Source organism: Pelecanus crispus, chromosome 25, assembly GCF_030463565.1.
Source record: "Pelecanus crispus isolate bPelCri1 chromosome 25, bPelCri1.pri, whole genome shotgun sequence".
Lineage (NCBI taxonomy): Eukaryota > Metazoa > Chordata > Aves > Pelecaniformes > Pelecanidae > Pelecanus > Pelecanus crispus.
Window position 1 is genome coordinate 201,189 of NC_134667.1, and position 18,423 is coordinate 219,611.

Sequence of the window (18,423 nt, forward strand, 5' to 3'; positions counted from 1 at the left end):
AGACGTCCCTGGAGTGGGTCTTGCTGCAGCTCCTTGTCTCTGCTGCCAGAGAAGGGGAGGGTTTCCCAGAGGTGTGGGAGGGTCTGGGATGCTGGCATGATCTGGGCAGTGCAGGGATGTGCTTTGTTCTTCAGGGTGGGGGCTGTCCTTCTCCTTGCAGAGAGCTGGGGTCATTGGGCACGCTGGCTGAACCATGGCGGTGCAGTATACGGTGTCAGCTCGATGTATCTTAAGAAAGTTCATACAAGTTCATAGTCTAAAGACTAATTGGTACAATAGTTAGGGAATGAGATTTTACTTCCTTTTCTTTGGACCATCAGGCTCACACTATACTATTCATTTTATAAGCCGGAAATTGAGTGCATAAGGTATACAACACTATAAACACACACATACAATTACAAAGCAAAATACGATAGTGAATGCAACAACCCAAATCCTTTTAGTTCACAGTCCTCTACCTGAGCTTGGGAGCCAAGAGGTTAACCAGCCAAAGAGATTTAGGGAAGATCCCTGCCTTACTTCATGTCATACAGTTAAATGAGTCTTTTTCTTTTTTTTCAATCAGTTTCATTTTTCTGGTCTTGATTTACATAAACAGCCCAGCAGCTGTGATTCAACAATGCACACACTGTGTCCTGTGCTGCTAAAAGGTGGTCTCAGGCTAATCAATTCTGTATTAGCATTTGTGGTGATAAGTTGATTTGTTCCTGTAGGGCTGTAATACTCCCTGCGGTTTCATTAATGGCTTTTTCTAATTCTCTTGACACATTCACAATAGCTCTTTCGAGTTTTGCAACCCATAAACGAGGGATAAAAGCTGTTACAGACAGGGGGAACTTAGTGCCACATTCCATCAGAGGGCTGTAACACTTCTTCCCATAACTATCAGTAGCTACGACCTCCAGAGGCAGAAGAGATAGCGGTTCTAACCTGTGCGGAAGGTATTAATGCACTTAGAATCCCCTTTTCAGCTCAGGTGGAGGGTAAATCCTGGAAAGCCCTTTCTTCACCTATCCCATATTGCCCTGGTAGTTGTGCAAATAGGGTAGTCTAATCTTCAGGTAAGTCTGAATGATGCAAATGATTTCCTGTGCAAGGGTTAGCATGTGCCGGATTGGGCTGTTCAGGTAAACCAGTAAGGTTGGGACCCAGAGGAGATGACTCAGAACAATCAGGATGCTCTGGGCCTGTAGTGGCAGCCAAACTCTTACCATTACCTTTAGTTTGATTGTGGCTTCCTGCAGAAAAGCAAGTGAATCTCTCTGCAAACATCCACGTTATGCGGCAGTGTGCAGGGCTGGATGAACTCCCTCCAGGAAAAAAATGGCCAGCGTGCTGGCTTATTCGAATGGGTTTCACGTAAGGGCTTCTGGAGAATCTCCCTTGCCCGCTCAGTGGATGTGGTAGACGGGAAGGTTTTGGAAGAAGGTGTGGAGGAATGGCGATTGCCTTTAGGGAGAGCTCAGGGTTAGGAGGAAGAGGGTGGGGCTGCCGTGCCCCCATGATGCAGGCCTTTTGCCGTAACACGCTGGGTGACATGAGGCACTGGAGGCAGCCTGTGCACTTGTCATCCAGGAAACCCCTGGGTGGAATGCTGAGGCCGGGCGCCCGAGTGGCCATAGCGAGCGGTCGGGCCTGGGAGCGCTGCATGTGAGAGAGTGAGCGGAGGAGGAGCCGGGGCCGCGGGGGCCACTCCCCATCGTGTGGCCGCCCGCTGGGCTGTGAGGAGGAGCATGCCGTGCGTCCACTACAAGTTCTCCTCCCAGCTGAGCTATGATGCGGTCACCTTCAGTGGCCTCCACATCCCCCTGTGTGACCTCAAGCGCCAGATCATGGGCCGCGAGAAGCTGAAGGCGACCAACTGCGACCTGCAGATCAGCAACGCCCAGACCAACAAAGGTGCATGGGGGCGGCGGGCGCGGGGCCTTGGGCACCTAAAGCTCCCTGTTTATCTGCAGATGTGTCCTGGTTTTGTCTGGGACAGAGTTGGTTTTCTCCCTAGTAGCTGGTGTGGTGCTGTGGTTTGGATTGAGAATGAGAGCATGAGAATAATGTTGATAGCACACTGATGTTGTAGTTGTTGCTCAGGAGTGTTTGTGGCAGTCAAGGACTTTTCCGCTTCCCATGCTCTGCCAGGTGCAGAAGAAGCTGTGAGGGGGCAGAGCCAGGAGAGCTGACCCAAACTGGCCAGAGGGCTGTTCCATACCATAGGGCGTCATGCTCAGTATAGAAAGTGGGGGGAGTTGGCTGGGGCTCAGCGATTGCTGCTCAGGGATGGGCTGGGCATCGGTCAGCGGGTGGTGAGCAACAGCATCACAAAGGGCATCACTTTGTGCTTTGTGTGTTCTTTTCTCATTAGTAGCAGTAGTATTACTACTTCTCTTCCTCTGCTGCCCTGTTAAACTACCTTTATCTCAACCCAGGGGTTTTACTTTTTTTTCCCCTGCAATTCTCTCCCCCATCCCTGTGGGGTGTGAGGGGAGGGTGAGTGAGCGGCTCTGTGGTGCTTAGTTGCCGACTGGGGTTAAACCACAACAAGATATTTAAACTATGTTCAGGAGAATGTCTGTGAAGAGACTTAAGAGCACAATGTTAGGGGTCCTAGGGGTGCCATTGGATTGCATGACACGCGTAGATAGAGATACATTTCAGGAGTCTTGAATTTTTCTATTTCTATTGAATGAAATTGTCAAGAGCTTTTGAAAAATGGTTAATTTGCCTGAAGGGCTTTTCTGCAGAAGGGTCTCTGAATTTTGTCTTCAATTGCTAAGGTACTGTCAGCTTCATGAATGCTAGCAGGCTGAATGGCCAACTGGCTGGCGTCACTACTGGAATAGTTGGGTCTGTGTCAAACAGAGCCTTAAAACCAGACTGATGGATGGTCATAAACTGTGATGGAGCCCAGTTATTATCCCCAGGAGAAAAAATGTTTTGAAATAGGCCAAACGTGGATTCTGTTACAGAAGGTGAGGAACAGAAAGCAAAGTTTTAGAAGAGAAAATGATGCTCATAAAGATTTTACCCCATAAAGTGTTACTGCAATATACATCATACCAGTTTTACAAAGTGTGTTGCTTTGTTTTCATCCGTACTCAGAATGCGGTGAAGAAAAAGTGTCTGCTTCCCTAGGTTCTGTTAAGCGTGGTGTTCCCTAAAGGTGAGGTTAAAGAAGGAGTATCTGTCATGCTTTAAAGAGCATCCCTCTTGTTCACCAGTGACCAGATCCTCCTCTAGGTCGGTTGTGTTGCCCGTTGACCTTTGTAAAAGGAGTCTAAAATATTAAACTTGGTGTATTAGTGACAGAGGTGCTTCCTGAAGCTTTCTTAAGGGTGTTTTCCATGTGAAAACACAAAAATCTCCCTGTGGTTTTCAGAGCAAAGCTAGAGAATACATTTCAGTGTAATGTATACGTATACCAAATTTTTGCTTGAAATGCATAACCATGAATTTCAGTTTTTATTCATCAGATGTAGATGCTTAAACTCGCTAAAAGGTAACAGGATTTTAAATGTCAGTGGAAAAAATGATCTGATGGACTCTTTTGAAGATGCTGGGAAGCTATACTGGATGGTTGGGTCCTATTTTAAATAGCAGGGGGGGCAGGGGTGTCCTCTTCCATGCTTACTCTAGAGGCACGTTCTATAAAGGCAGAGTTCTCTTCAAAAAGCCTGCACTCAGGAATGATGCATTTCAACTTGCCTCCTCTTAATTTGATCTGAATTTCTTGACCTGTCTTTTGGAATAGATGTTCTCACAGGATTGTGGAAGAACTGTAAACTCGAGGGCTCAGGATTCTGGAATGCTCTTTCCTGCCCTGTAACATTCTGACTGAAAACACTTGGAGCATGTGCTATTCTGCTTCTCAGGCAAAATACAACAGACCAACGTAAACAACAAACCCCAGCTGGGCCTCTGACCTGGTCTTAATGCAGATGGCAGGCTGTCTTCTGTGTTCTGTCAGTCCTGAGTGACCTTGGAGACCATTGTGCTGTTGGCAAACAACAAACTGTTTTAAAAGAACAGAAATGATTTTGCTGCTTGTGTTTGATGACCAAATCTGAAGACTTCTAGGAATGTCCCGTTAGTGTGTTGAGATGTTAAAAGCACAATGTTACCTCTAAAGTTTTGCTTTCATACCTGTGAAGGGATTCCCTGAAGTGATGTGTAATGTCATAGTACTATACATTCTTACAAAGTGACTACAGTTTTTGTCTGCATTTGTGTTGTTTTCAGAATACACAGATGATAATGCCCTGATTGCTAAGAACTCATCGGTGATTGTTAGGAGAATCCCTGTTGGAGGAGTCAAAGGTACCAGCAAAACCTATGTTGTGTAAGTATCCATACAGCATTGTACCCTTTGTTAGGGCTTTCAGTGTGTTAGCTGCTTTTGTGGATATATTAGTTTACAGAGGCATTCAGATTGCATCTTTGTTGTTAAAGCCACTGTTAATTTTTGTTGTCATGGGGTAGATTGTAATCATAGAATCATAGAATCATTTAGGTTGGAAAAGACCTTTAAGATCATCCAGTCCAACCATTAACCTACACTACCAAGTCCACACTAAACCAATCAAGGGTAGACTAGATAAACTAGGTAAACCATGTCCCGAAGTGCCACATCTACCCATTTTTTGAACACTTCCAGGGATGGTGACTCCACCACCTCTCTGGGCAGCCTGTTCCAATTCTTGACCACCCTTTCTGTAAAGAAATTTTTCCTAATTTCCAACCTAAACCTCCCCTGGCGCAGCTTGAGCCCATTTCCTCTTGTCCTATTGCTAACTACATGGGAGAAGAGACCAACACCCACCTCACTACAACCTCCTTTCAGGTAGTTGTAGAGAGCGATAAGGTCTCCCCTCAGCCTCCTCTTCTCTAAGCTAAACAATCCCAGTTCCCTCAGCTGCTCCTCATAAGGCCTGTTCCCTAGACCCTTCACCAGCCTTGTTGCCCTTCTCTGAACATGCTCCAGCACCTCAATGTCTTTCTTGTAGTGAGGGGCCCAAAACTGGACACAGCATTCCAGGTGTGGCCTCACCAGCGCTAAGTACAGGGGGACAATCACCTCCCTGCTCCTGCTGGCCACACTATTCCTGATACAAGCCAGGATGCTGTTGGCCTTCTTGGCCACCTGGGCACACTGCTGGCTCACGTTCAGCCAGCTGTCAACCAACACCCCCAGGTCCTTTTCAGCCAGGCAGCTTTCCAGCCACTCTTCCCCAAGCCTGTAGCGCTGCATGGGGTTGTTGTGACCCAAGTGCAGGACCCGGCACTTGGCCTTGTTAAACCTCATACAGTTGGCCTCGGCCCATTGGTCCAGCCTGTCCAGGTCCCTCTGCAGGGCCATCTGACCCTCCAGCAGATCGACACTCCCACCCAACTTGGTGTCATCTGCAAACTTACTGAGGGTGCACTCAATCCCCTCATCCAGATCATTGATAAAGATATTAAACAAGGCTGGCCCCAAAACAGAGCCCTGGGGAACACCGCTCGTGACCGGCTGCCAACTGGACTTAACTCCATTCACCACTACTCTCTGGGCTCGGCCACCCAACCAGTTTTTAACCCAGCGAAGACTATGCCCGTCGAAGTCATGAGCTGCCAGCTTCCCAAGGAGAATACTATGGGAGACTGTGTCGAAGGCTTTGCTAAAGTCCAGGTAAATGACATCCACAGCCTTTCCATCATCTACCAGGTGGGTCACCAGGTCATAAAAGATCAGCTTGGTCAAGCAGGACCTGCCTTTCATGAACCCATGCTGGCTGGTCCTGATCCCCTGGTTGACCTGCACTTGCCTGTTGAGTTCACTCAAGATGAACCGCTCCATAATCTTTCCCGGCACCGAGGTCAGGCTGACAGGCCTGTAGTTTCCCGGGTCCTCCTTCTGGCCCTTCTTGTAGATGGGCGTCACATTGGCAAGCCTCCAGTCATCAGGGACCTCCCCTGTTAACCAGGACTTCTGATAGCTGAATGTATCTGTCCCAAAGTCAACTTCCATGTTCAGGCCTGCTGGGACACAGGGTTCCAACTGCAGCAATGGTAACTTTTAAGATGATACTCTTGGGCTTGTTCAGGGGCTTGATTTTGCTGATACCCAGGATGTAGATCCTGTTTCCTCTGTCTGGAGAGATTCCTTGCTATGTCTGTTTGCTTTTATTGTTTTTATAGTAAAGACAGAGCCACATCGTAGTGGGAACTCAGAACTTGTTCCCATCTCAGAAGTGTCTGATTGTTGGGGTTTGACTCTTTCTTGCCTTTGGGGGAGGGAGGGTGGGATATGGCAGGTATTCTTATGCCCCAAGGCTGGGGGTTTTGCATCCTAGCTGTAGAGGAAAGACCAAGGGTTGCCAGCTGGCGAACCGTGCAAACAAGAAGTTCCATTCATAAGGGATTCGTATCAGTTTCCTAAAGACAACATCCATTTCAGGCAAGAGAAAAAGAACAATATCCCAAAGTGTATTGCCTTTTGTGCGAGTACGATGAAGGAATAGTTAATCCTTTCCAAACCTGAAATGCAGGAAGCAGTTTAGCACGTTGCCAACTGTTGCTAGTTCTCTTTCTAAGTCTGTTTTTACCCTAAGCTGATATCTGTGCTCCAGGTTTTAGTTCTGTATTCCTAAGATTTAGAGAGGACAGAGAATCAGGCGTATTGATTAAAATGACAGACACTCAAATGCAATCCTGCCTACAGCATTATTGCTGTCATTTCTGTATTCACACAGTTCAGTTGTGTATCAGCTACATTAGCATTGTTTGAATGGTCATGTTTTCCAGCCTTCTTAAAGATAGGCCTCTCCACCACAGTTAGTAGGTGTTATTAGCTTGTGGTTTTGCCATGTCCTTCTGATGTGGGTTCCCCATAAATAAAGTATACTGATGAGTTACAGTGTGTCTTGAACAAACAGTACAGCAGCATCCTGGTGCCTGTGATGCACTTGCCAGCCAAAAACCCTGAATTTGTGTGGCTCTGCCTGTAAACTTTGGGCATGTTACTGCAGCAGTTGTTGCAGTGCTTTCAGGCACTACTGAGTAATTGTGGACGCCACAGCATTGTGCTTATAAACATGGCCTTGTTTGGGGGGTTAATTTAAGTATGGATGCTCAGTGCTGCCTTGTGAATGCATCCTCCGTTTCTGGTTGGGTGGCACCCTCTCCTGGTATTGTAATGCTGCCCTAAAGTGAGAGGACAGATGCTGCTGGCATCAAAGCTCAACTAAATCCCTGTGTGTGGGGACAAGGAAAGAATGGCACTGCTGTTGTAACGTTGAAAACTAGCCGTGCAGATTAGCTTTTGATTCCTCTGTCTGGAAACATTGCAGAAACTGCTGGTAGAGTGGTTAATGTTTGGGAATGCTGACCGTATGCTGTAATGGTGGAGAGGCCTTCAAAAATGCATTACTTGCCTTGTAGTACGTTCTTGAAGGGAAATGTACGAAGAAACCACTGTGTGATAATCTCAAGCATTTCCTTGTACTTCCTCATCTTCAGGAGGTACGTGCTCTATTTTAAGTTCTGATCACCTCCATTTCTTCTTGCAGAAGTCGAACAGAGCCAGTGCGTGGACCATCAAAACCAGTATGTAAAACCACAGTCTCGCACTGTTTTTCTACACACGGCACTTAATTCTAAACAATGTAGCCTTGTATTAATTTTCCAAACAGTAATTTCATCTCTTTTGCAGTAAAACAGAGTATATGTTGTAAATAGAATGTATTTGATTCAGCATAATAGTTTGTATGTTTGTATCGGTTGTTGTGTGCTTTTTGATTCTTGCAATACAAATTGTCTGGAGTGCATTTTTTTGCCATTTTCACATTGTATCACTTAGCTGTTGTTTTTAAACACTTTTTTTTTGCCTAATTGTTTTTGAAAATGTGATGAAAACCCCCTGAGAAACCATTATTGTTCAACTTGGTACTGTTTCTTACTTTTGATTTGGGTGTTCAAACAAATACGATAAGCCACGTATCCCATATGTTTTGAGGACAGTTCTGTGCAGCTAAATGATTCCTTTCCATGTCCTTAAATACCTGGGTGTTTGTTCCTAAAACTGTATGATTGAAGTGATATTCTTTGGGCCCCTCTGAGTGAATAAATGTCTTTCATAGATTGCCGTGAAATTAAACATCGTTGCTACACAAAGTGCTATTGTAAAGTTCTGCATTTGATCTTTCCACTTTCTCAGATGAAGCAGTTTAGTTGAATAGTTTGTCTGCAAATGAAAATACCTAAACCCCAGTGTATAAATTTTGGCACAAGGTTAGAGCCTGGTGCATTTGTGGGTAAAATCCCTGTCATTTGTCTTCACTTCTGCCTGCAGTATGCTTTTGGAGCTGGGTGACTTCAGGGTTGGATGCTGCTTTAATTTCCCAGAAGTTAAGCCTTTCTTTAGTGTACCACCGTATGATTCTAAACATATAGAGAAGGAATGATGAACTGGAGTGAGGAATCATCTTCTGCATGTAGAGATTTTTTTCCCCAGAGTCTGCTAAAACTGCTCCCTTGAATTCTTCCACTGCGTTAGGCACTAAAGGACAAGAGCATTTTCCAAGGAAGGGTTTTACTCTCTTCTGATCCAGTTAGTGACCCCTTGAGGAGAGCTGTTCATTTTACATTGTGAAATGTTATTCTACGCTTTTGAACAACTTCAGGCATAATAAGCAGTGATTCAAGTGTCTTTCTGGTAATGTTTTACTAGTGTAAGCTTAAGTGCTGCTTGTGGCATAATAGACTTGAGTATACTGGAAAAGGAGCAAGCGAAGAGTTCCCCTTTTTCCTTGTGGAAAAATTGCCCTCCAGTCATTAGTTCTCAACAAACACAGCAGTCCATTACGAACCAGTGGCCTGAGGACTTCATTCCTGCAAGCTGTTCCATAGGTAGCTGGGAGGGAGGAGTGTGGCTGCAGTTTATTCTCAGAAATTCCTTTTTAGCTGAAAATTGGCAGCTTCCTTACCCCTTTGACTCTTAAGCAGTTGTGAGCATTTGACAAGGGTCCCTCTCTGAGATAGTCTGGAGCAGTAAGTTGATCTCAGGCGGGTTTGGTGAGTTTGGTTTCTTCTCATTAACCACAGAGGCACTCTGGAGCTGTCACAGGTTTGGACACTTTTTTGAACAAATACAGATTACACTGGGTTGGAAATGCCTCTTTCTGTGACACTCAGAGGATACAATGCAGCCTTTCAGGCTACAGTAGAGGTGAACTATTGCTGTGTTTTGATTGTAGAACTTGAATATGTGTTTAATGTTTTGTGAACAGATTGATGACTCTTCTGGATGTATTTCTCTGACCCAGCTTATTAAGGTGTGTATATATAGATACGGTCCTGGTTTCAGCTGGAATAGAGTTAATTTTCTTCCTAGTAGCTGGCATAGTGCTGTGTTTTGGATTTAGGATGAGAAGAATGTTGATAACACACTGGTGTTTTAGTTGTTGCTAAGTATTGCTTATGCTAGTGAAGGACTTTTCAGCTTGCCATGCTCTGCCAGGTGGACACAAGCTCTGCTGCCCAGCAGAGTGCCGTAGTGCAGGGGTTTGCAGATGGCAACATAGTGGTCATAGGCCATGACAGTGAGAAGAAAAAGCTCTGCTGAAATGAAAAAGACAGACAGACAGAGTTGGGCAGCACATCCCAAGCAGGAGATGGCCCTGGAGTCCCACAGGGAATTGGCCATGGCTTTAGGCACAGTGGTGGAGATGCAGACCAGGTCAAGGAGGGAGAGCTTGAGGAGGAAGAAGTACATGGGGGTGTGGAGGCGGTGGTCACAGGCTATGGTGGTGATGATGGGGCCGTTGCCCAGGAGGGCAGTCACGTAGATGCCCAGGAAGAGCCAGAAGTGCAGGAGCTGCAGCTCCCGCGTGTCTGCAAACACCAGGAGGAGGAACTCAGTGATGGAGCTGCTGTTGGACATCTGCTGCCTCTGGGCATGGGGACTGTCATTGGAGAAAAAGATAGTGACAAGTTAGGGGAGACTTCTCTGAGCAAAATGAAAGCCATTTCCCATAGACACTCCCCCTGTCATACATAGACACCCTTTTCTTTTTCTAGCAGACCTTCCTTGAGCTCTGTGCCTGAAGCCCTGGTTGGTGCTGGCCGTGTGGGCCATGAGGAGCAGGGCATCTGCCCACAGGCTCTTGAGAAGTCAGCCCTATTCTGCAGCAGTGGGCAGGGACAGGGACCAGTCCTGGCTGTTCAACTGTGTCAGATGACTGTATCCTGTAAGATCCTGTAAGCTGTGGGATGTACCAGCTTCAGGAGATCCCTCCAGGAACTGCACCGGTATTGTCCTACAGCCAGTGACTTACCATGTCAAGGGCTGTGAAGATCTCTCCTGCAGTGAGCTCTCAGCATCCTCCCACCCCACACTGCCTTTAACCTCTCTCTGCCTCCCTCCTCTCCCCTCCCTGCCTGCAGGCACTGCGCTCAGCCCTGCTGCGCTTGGCACAGGAGCTGCTCCTGGGCAGAGCTGTCTCTCTGCAGCGCTGCCCGCTTGCCAGGAGCTGCCTGTGTCCCAGGAGCCCGGCCCAGCTCAGCAGCACAGCACCAGCCCAAGGCAGCACTTGCTCTGCCCCTCTGGGCTCCCTTGTGTTGTCCCTGGGGCTGCAGGGGAACCTGCTGTGACACAGCCTGAAGCCATCACTGATGCTCCCTCCCTCAGCTGAAAAGAGGGACTTAGTTTCAGTTTTCAAGATCCCAGCTTCTTGTTTAATTCATTACAAGAGTTGGCTGTTCACTTTGCAGTGCCTCTCTCTGCCTGTGGTCATTTGCTTGTACACCCCCCTCAGCTTCCTTGACTCCCGCCTTTCTCCACCCTTGCCTCCTCCCAAACAAGGGACCTACCCCTGCTTATTTCCCCCCCCCCCCTTGCTCCCATGTTTGCCACACCTGGGAACAGATGTGGTCATTCAGGCGCTGTTAGCTAGGTCGTCTTGGACTTCCATGCCATTACTGATGGGGTTTCCTGGGTACTGCTGTCTCTGCCAGATTCCTCTCCCCAAAGTGACCACAAGTCTTCCTTCAATTTTCTGTCAAGTGTGGCCACCTCTCACATCAATCCCCCTTAACCACCTGCAAAATCTGGGGCTGCAATAGCAGAGTATCCACAGGAGACAAGCTGTCCGCTCTAAGGCCGCCTTCTGTCTGCTCTGAGCAGATACTGGGCACCACCTTCAGGTCCATTCCAAAATCCAAAGCAGCCTTGAGCCAGTTGGTTTGGGGCCCAGCTCTGGTGCCCATGAAGCCATGCTACGCCTCAAGGGCCCTGAGAGCAGCTCTTCCACTTTCAGGCAGAGCCTGCCCTGCCATCCTAGGGACCAGGCTGCACTCGGCTGGGTGCCTCAGCTCTATCCCCACAAGCCAGGGTGGCAGCAGGAAGCTCCCGCACCTTGCACGCCCTTTGAGGCTGCCATTCTTCAAGCCACTGCTCTCTGCCCTCCGGGGACCCAGCCCTGCTCAGCAAATGCAACGCACGTGCCTGGCTCCTGCTTTTCTCCCAGGACTGCCCTGCACTCCAGCATGTGAGCAGCTGTAGCTGACACCCGGCTGCCCCACCAAGTCTCACTGATACCAATGATATCCTAGCTCTGGGAATGGACCCAGGCTTGTAGTTCATCTTGGTTGTTTCTCACACTGCCTGCCCTGCTGTACAAGCATTTCAGATATGCTCCTGAGCCCTCCCTGCTCCCAGGAGCAGGGTAAATGTTTCCATCCTCAGGCGATGTATGCAACTTGGATGAAACCCGAAGATAATAATGCAGAAGAATTGGGAAAAAAAAATAGAAAAAGAAAAGACAAACCCCAAAACCCAGAACTGACAGTCAATGTATTAACTCCCACTTCCAACAGAAGACTAAACAGAAACTAACACAAAGCAAGTGGGGAAGGGGACAGAAAATAGCAGGAAAAGGCTAATCTCACTGCTGCAGTGCTGCATGTAAATTACAGTGGTTTCCTAAAACCCAATAGCTTGGCTAAACTCAAAATTCAGCCAGGAAGGATCACAGCTGTGCTTGATGGCACTAAAACAATGGGCATGACTCTGCACTTCTGCAGCCTCTAAGGACAAATGCCAACCAGAGATCCTTTCACTTACTGAAATAGTCATACTAAACCAAAAAGGATCCACTTTCTTGCTTTGGCTGCAGTAACAGCAGGACAGCAGCACAAATTTGCAAGTGTAGAATGACAGCTAACAGAAGAGCAAGACAATGAAGAAATACTCAAAGTATAAGCTTTGTGCATCTTTTTTTAAAAAAATCTTCACTAATTTTAGGTTTGCTGTTTTACTGTTCAACAAGAATTAGCAAGCTTTCCAGTGATTTATTCCTGCCACACTAAGATCCAGCTTCTGGTTTGAAATTCATACAAGGATACACGTATGAAAAAAAAAAAAAAAAAAAGAAACTAAATGAAACCAAAGCAAACCCAAAACCGCACCCTGTAGACCAAGACCTGAGGTAGCTTTAAGAATGAAGCTAATTGTGTCTCCAAGACTAGAAAGCACCTGAGGCTGCAGTGCTTTGACAGGGGGAGGGAGAGAGGACTTCTAAAGAGAGATGCAAGGCTTCCACCCTGCGACAGCCACCCACAGCCCAAATCAGGGACAGTCAGAGCAAACAAGAAGGAAATGTGTTTGCTTTCTCTCTCATTTACTTGAATTAGTTCTAACTAAGACTAAGTCTTCCCTCCCACTCCACGATTTTTCCTGTTTTTTAATTTTTTTTTTTTGAGATTTCTCTGTTCCTTTATGGTAAGATGCTACTTAGAAATGTAATACAGACGTGCCAGGGAATACACGAGGCTAAAAGAATGTTAGCTTTATTTATAACATGTGATTTGTGTTTATACACACGCTAGTAAAGAAAAGTGGAAAACAGCCATGCAATTGTCCATGGTCCAGAATGGCTAGTGCAGTCCCCCGCAAAAGGTACTCCCCTTCTATCTTCCCAAAGTGGGAACTACTCTTTACGGGATAGTATCAAAATATTCTTATCCTTCTAAGAGGAAGATGTTCTAACTCTGTCTGTGTCTGGCTACTCCTTCTTCACTTTTTTCACAGGAGGTTCTATTTGAGCAGATCTTTCACCATCGGTGTCCACCTTCCTTTCCCACGCGCTGTATCTTTCCTTCTCAGATCGATCTCCGAAGTCAACAGATCTGCCATAGTGAGCTTCCCTACCATATGGTGGAACTTCTCTGTGTCTCTTAAGATACTGCCTTTCTCCTTGCCCTTGAGGTATAGTCTGTTTAATGCGAGACTGGCCTCTAAATACTGGACACCTTGGTCGTGAACGGGATCTTCAGTATGGGGTGACCTTGACCTTGACCAGTGATAACCATGTGCCCTTGACCTAGAATGAGAGTTACCACTTTTCCCTTTGCCTCTTCTTGGATACGGTGGCGATCGCGAGTAGGAGCAAGGATGGGAACGTCTAAATGTTCGAGAGGAGGAGCGAGTGCGGGAAGAACCAGACCTTGACTTGGAGTCGCTATATGAACTTCTAGAGTAAGATGAAGCCCTACAGGGAGACTTGGACCTTAAGGAAAACACAACACAGAAAAAAATAATGAAGATAATTCAAAACAGTCATTCTCCCCAGGTTTTTTCCTCCCAAGTTTGGTTTGGGTTATTTTTTTTTCCTCTCCCATATGCTTATGGCAAAGCTTCTTTCAGCTGCTGATGTGATGCTACTGCAGAGTGAAGAACTTGATGACATGTAAGAGTTTCTGCTTACAAGACACAACAGCTGCTGCTTTGTTAGTGTAAAAACATCCAGGAAGGGTAAGTCTATTTCCACTCACTTCTCTCTCATGAACTACCACAGCTGTTGATTGATTTCTGGTGGTGTATACTGGCCTCTACTGGTATGGGAACGGGAATTTTTCACTCCTCTGCGACTACATGCAGTGCAAATCATTTTTGTTGCAGTAAGATGCAAAAAGAGCAAATCTTAACAGCACCCATGCAGTATCAAACATCAAGAAAACATGATTTAGCCTCAAGACAGTAAAGCTCAATTTTAAAATGCCAATTTTTATATGTAATTATGTTTTCCTCAAAAAGAGTTCATTTTTCAGAGTCCTCTTTTCCGTCCTGTACTGGAGTTTTGTTTTAAATAATCTTACTGCAAGCACATATCCCCTTTCTTAAAGCCAATTCAAATTAAGACATCTAAAAATTAATTACTGCTTGTATTCTCCACAGCGATCTGTGCATACTCAGTTCATTATAAACCAGCTGCTGTATAAGTCCTATGTTACAGCCTTGTTTAACAGGTTACAAGTAGTCATCTCTTGAATTTCTGTAGAATACTCACAGTTCCCAACGTGGTCTGACACCTGCTGAGCAAATTGTTCTGGCTGTCATTGGATGACCTATTGGAGTGGGGAGACAAAAAAAACCCCAAAATCCCATTCAGTTGGTCTGAAGATAATTCTTTTAAGGAAATCCTGAAGTTATAGACACTTACCAGCTGTGGATATTGGTTGTCCTTGGGGGCCCAGAACGCTTGCTAATGCTGGCTGTCTTTGTACAGGATCCTGGTAGCCCTTGTGAATAAATGCAAACAGTTGGAAAATAAGCTCTACGAAAATACCACAATCAGCGCATATGTTGAAATAAAACTTACCTTCTTCTTCCAAAAAAATGCTGATTGTCAGAGTGGAAGGTTTAGACAGTTGAGTGGCACTCACCAGAGCAGTAGGAGGTGTCAGGAGTGGTGTTGGTGGCAGCTGCTGCTGCTGTTGCTGCTGAATCTGCTTAGGAAGCCTTTTCTTGTAGCCAGTTCCGTTTCTGAAGTTGTTCACAGCCTAGAGGCAGAAAAACATTTACAAAAAGGTAATATGAAACTTCAGTAGACACATGAACAAATGCCTCCACAGAATAAAATTTTTTTTTGCATTCCTGTAAATGCTACCAACCCTAAAATAAATCACCATACAGATATATGAACGACTCAAGAGTATCCGTATTTCAAGTACTTCAGTGTTCACATCAATTTGCAAGTGAGGCAATCACGTTAAACAAAAGTGTGACCTGAATGTGCCAGGTTGTCTCTAAAGAGTTGTAAGCTTCCATGACAACAGCGAAAGTATTTGAAAAGTAAAGTTAGCCTTGTTCAATTTCGCCTTGCTTAAAGGAGATGTAAATGAATATTTGCTTCCCTTTCAGCTTTTTACAAACAGACACGAAATCATCAGCAGGCAGGGAAATCATTGAGATGGGAAGTCGTTGTGGTATGACAAATCAAACCATCGCAAGGCTGGATGAAGCAGGTGCTGGCAGAACCATCGCCATGGGGATACCCCCCCCCACAATGCTGTTTGTCCCCAACAAACCCCACACCGACCAACCGCCATGGCAGGTACAGCAGCAGGCTCCTGCTCCTCCTGGTGCTCCTGCCCTCCAGGTAATCCCCCATACGGCTCTGCCCACCAGTATCTCACCCCATCACCCCTCTTTGCTTCCCCCGACAGGGACGTTTCCTCTCCGCCTGCCAATGGCATCGGAGGTGCACAGCATGAGCTTCACCGCCCCAGCCATGCTGCTACCAGTCACTGCCCGTGTGCTGCCTTCTGTCCCGGGGCTGATGGTGTCCTCTGAGCCTGCCCAGCTCCACACTGTCACCTTCCAGCTGGCCCAGGACAGCAGCTGGCAGGGGGTGCCAGGGCCCCTGGGGGCCCCGGGGCAGGGGGTGCAGCTGCCGCATGTGATGCCACTTCCCCCCAGGGTGCAGCTCCCCACCGTGCTGCAGCTCCCCCATGGGGCACAGGTCCCCCATGGGGTGCAGCTCCCCACCATGGTGCAGTACCCCACCGTGGCTGCTCCCTGGTCCACTGCCTATGGCTGGGGACAGCCAGTGGTGACAGGGATGCTGCTGCCCCAACAGCCGATGGGGCTGGGGCCAGGGGCCATGGGCCAGGGCGAGCCCCTGAACCCCACGGGCTCCTGCCCGCTGCACATCCCTGCCTGCCCCACCGCCCCGGCCCCCCACTGCCCCGCAGCTCAGCACTGGGTGCAGGGCCCCGCTGCACTCCACACCCTGCCCAGCAGCGCCCAGAAGCCATCGCAGACCTTTAAGAAGGACGCAGCGGCTGTCGAGAACAGCGACGCGGTGGCCAGGCCCTACCAGACCACCCTGGCTCCACTGACCAGCACAACCACAACCAAACCCAAAGGTGAGAACTGGGGGTGGCAGAACCTGCGGGAGGGCGGCCCGCACCAAGGAAAGCTTGCATCGCCCCGGGCTTTCGGTTGCCTTTGTTTGCTTTTTCAGCAGTGGTGACCACCCTGGCAGCCCCGGAGAAGCCTGCGGACCTGCCCAAGCAGGGGCCAGACCCCTTCGCCGAGCCCTTTCCTCAGCAGGCAGCTGACACCAACACCAACGACACGCTCACCTGGCTCAACACCCTCGATGGCACGGGCACCCCCAAGGCGCAAGAGACCTCCCCGCAGGACAACGTGCCACCCAAGAAGAAGATGGTGCTGTGCCAGGTGGCAAAACAATCCAAAACCCTGGGGGAGGGGAAGCTGGGCAGGGACGGCGTGGCGGCAGGCGGCAGTGGGCAGCAGGCGGGCAGTAGCAGGCAAAAAGCAGGCAGCAGCAAGCGCATGGCACCTGAGGACCCAGACATACCCACCTCAGTGCTCAAGCAACCCGGAATCCCTGGGGACACCGGGGGGCAAAGCACCCCACGCCCGCCACTCGCCTGCCCGCCCCGCCCGCTGCTCATCGAGAAGGTGCAGAGCGTGGATCCCCTCAACATGCGAGCCTGGGACAGGCCGCTGCGCAAAAAAGTCCAGGCCAAAACGCCACAGGGGCTAAGGACACCCCGCAACGACCTGAGGGCACACTTGCTGAGCTCCATCCAGTGCCTACACCCACTGGGGCAAAGAGTCAAGCTGGTGGGGCCGGTGCACCAACCACCGGACCCGGAGACCCAGCCCAGCCCCCACATGCCCCCCAGCCTCCCCAAGCCCCTGCCCACGGCCCCGAGACCCAGCGTGGGGCCAGCTGCCTCCAAGGCAGCTGATGGCAGGAAGGACACTGCACCGGTGGTGGCATCAAGCAGCAAGGCACGCACCGGGGCTGCCGCCAAACCCAAGCAGCCGAGATGGCTGCGCCTGTCGCCCACGGCGGGCCAAACCCCATGCGAGGGGCTGCCCCAGCACCTGCGCATGCCGCCGAGGCTGCCACGCTCCCCTGACGACCCTGTGCCGGCCCTCGGGCCCTCGGGGGGCCTCGCAGCTGCGCCCACCCCGCTGGAGGAGCAGGAGGAGTCAGTGCCCATCACACCCCAGCAGCGGCCCGAGCGCGAGCACATGAAGAAGCTGGCCCAGGAGCAGCGGCAGTGGGCGGCCATGCAGATGTCACTGGGCCAGCTGCAGTTTTTTGTGCAGAGGGAGATCGACATGGAGATAGCCGACAGCAATGGCTACCCATAGCCACCGGTCCAGCACCGTCCCCCATAGCACCCACACGCAGGGGGAGATCCGGAGGCAGAGACCTGCACCCACCTGCTCCAGCCCCAGCCCCAGCCCTCTCCCACATCCCTGCTTCTTCCTATTTTATTAAAAGTGTTGGCTGTTCGCTTTGCAGTGCCTCTCTCTGCCTGCGGTCATTTGCTCAGCGGGAGGTGGGGTGCGGGGGTTAACACAGCCCCTGCCCACCCCACAGGTGCCTGAGCTGGGCTGGGGATGGCCACCAAGAGCGTGGGCAGATGGGGCATCACTCTGGGTGGTGGGCGCGCATGGGAGAAACCACGCTGATTTGCATCAACGCCGGGAGGATGGAGGCCTCCATCACCGCCCCGGTACCAGCATCACCATCACTGCCCCAGCATCACAGCCAGCGAGCCGGATCCAGCCCTGGCAAGGAGCTGCGGCCACCCCAGGGGGCCAGGCAGGGACTGGCTGAGCACGCAAAACCCAGCTCACACCGGGCTGGCGAGCGGCCATTGCTGGCCAGGGCTCACACAGTGAGATCCCGGACCTGGCATTGCACCGGCTGCCCAGCTCGCTCCCACCCCTCTACAGCCTTGTCCGGCGCTGCCTGGACCACACCCAGCAAAACCCCTGCCCACAGCTGAGCCCCAAGACGGTGTCACAAAGAATTTGCAACTGGCCCATGCCAACTGATGCAAGGTGCCAGGACGCAAAGTATACAGTTACAGGGGCAAATACTTTCTTATCTGCATGCCGTGTCTGACTACAGCAGCCAGCATGCCGCGGGGAGCTCCTTCCTGCTGTCTGACCCTGCAGGTGCACAGAAAGTTGGGAGGGGACACAGCCGGGACAGCTCACCCCAACTGACCAAAGGGATATTCCAGACCATATGACATCACGCCCAGCAATAAAACTGGAGAGGAACGGTGGCAGGGGGGGGGCCACCTTTTGGCAAAGTGTCTCAAGGAAATGTT

At 49.3% G+C, this 18,423-nt stretch overlaps 1 protein-coding gene across 1 annotated transcript; it reads left to right on the forward strand.

Annotated features, from left to right (window-relative positions):
* Nucleotides 1–1,736: 1,736 nt before the first annotated feature.
* Nucleotides 1,737–10,080, forward strand: LOC142595930 (E3 ubiquitin-protein ligase RBBP6-like). Its single transcript, XM_075724803.1, has 5 exons — nucleotides 1,737–1,902; nucleotides 4,237–4,336; nucleotides 7,545–7,581; nucleotides 9,264–9,308; nucleotides 10,054–10,080. The coding sequence occupies exons 1-5, from the start codon at nucleotides 1,737–1,739 to the stop codon at nucleotides 10,078–10,080; spliced, it is 375 nt and encodes a 124-aa protein (XP_075580918.1).
* Nucleotides 10,081–18,423: the final 8,343 nt, after the last annotated feature.

Coding starts and splice junctions, on each gene's coding strand:
- LOC142595930 (XM_075724803.1), top strand. CDS start 1,737: ATGCCGTGCGTCCACTACAAGTTCTCCTCCCAGCTGAGCTATGATGCG. Junction 4,337..7,544: donor ACCAGCAAAACCTATGTTGT/GTAAGTATCCAT, acceptor TTCTTCTTGCAG/AAGTCGAACAGAGCCAGTGC. Junction 7,582..9,263: donor TGCGTGGACCATCAAAACCA/GTATGTAAAACC, acceptor TTTTGTGAACAG/ATTGATGACTCTTCTGGATG.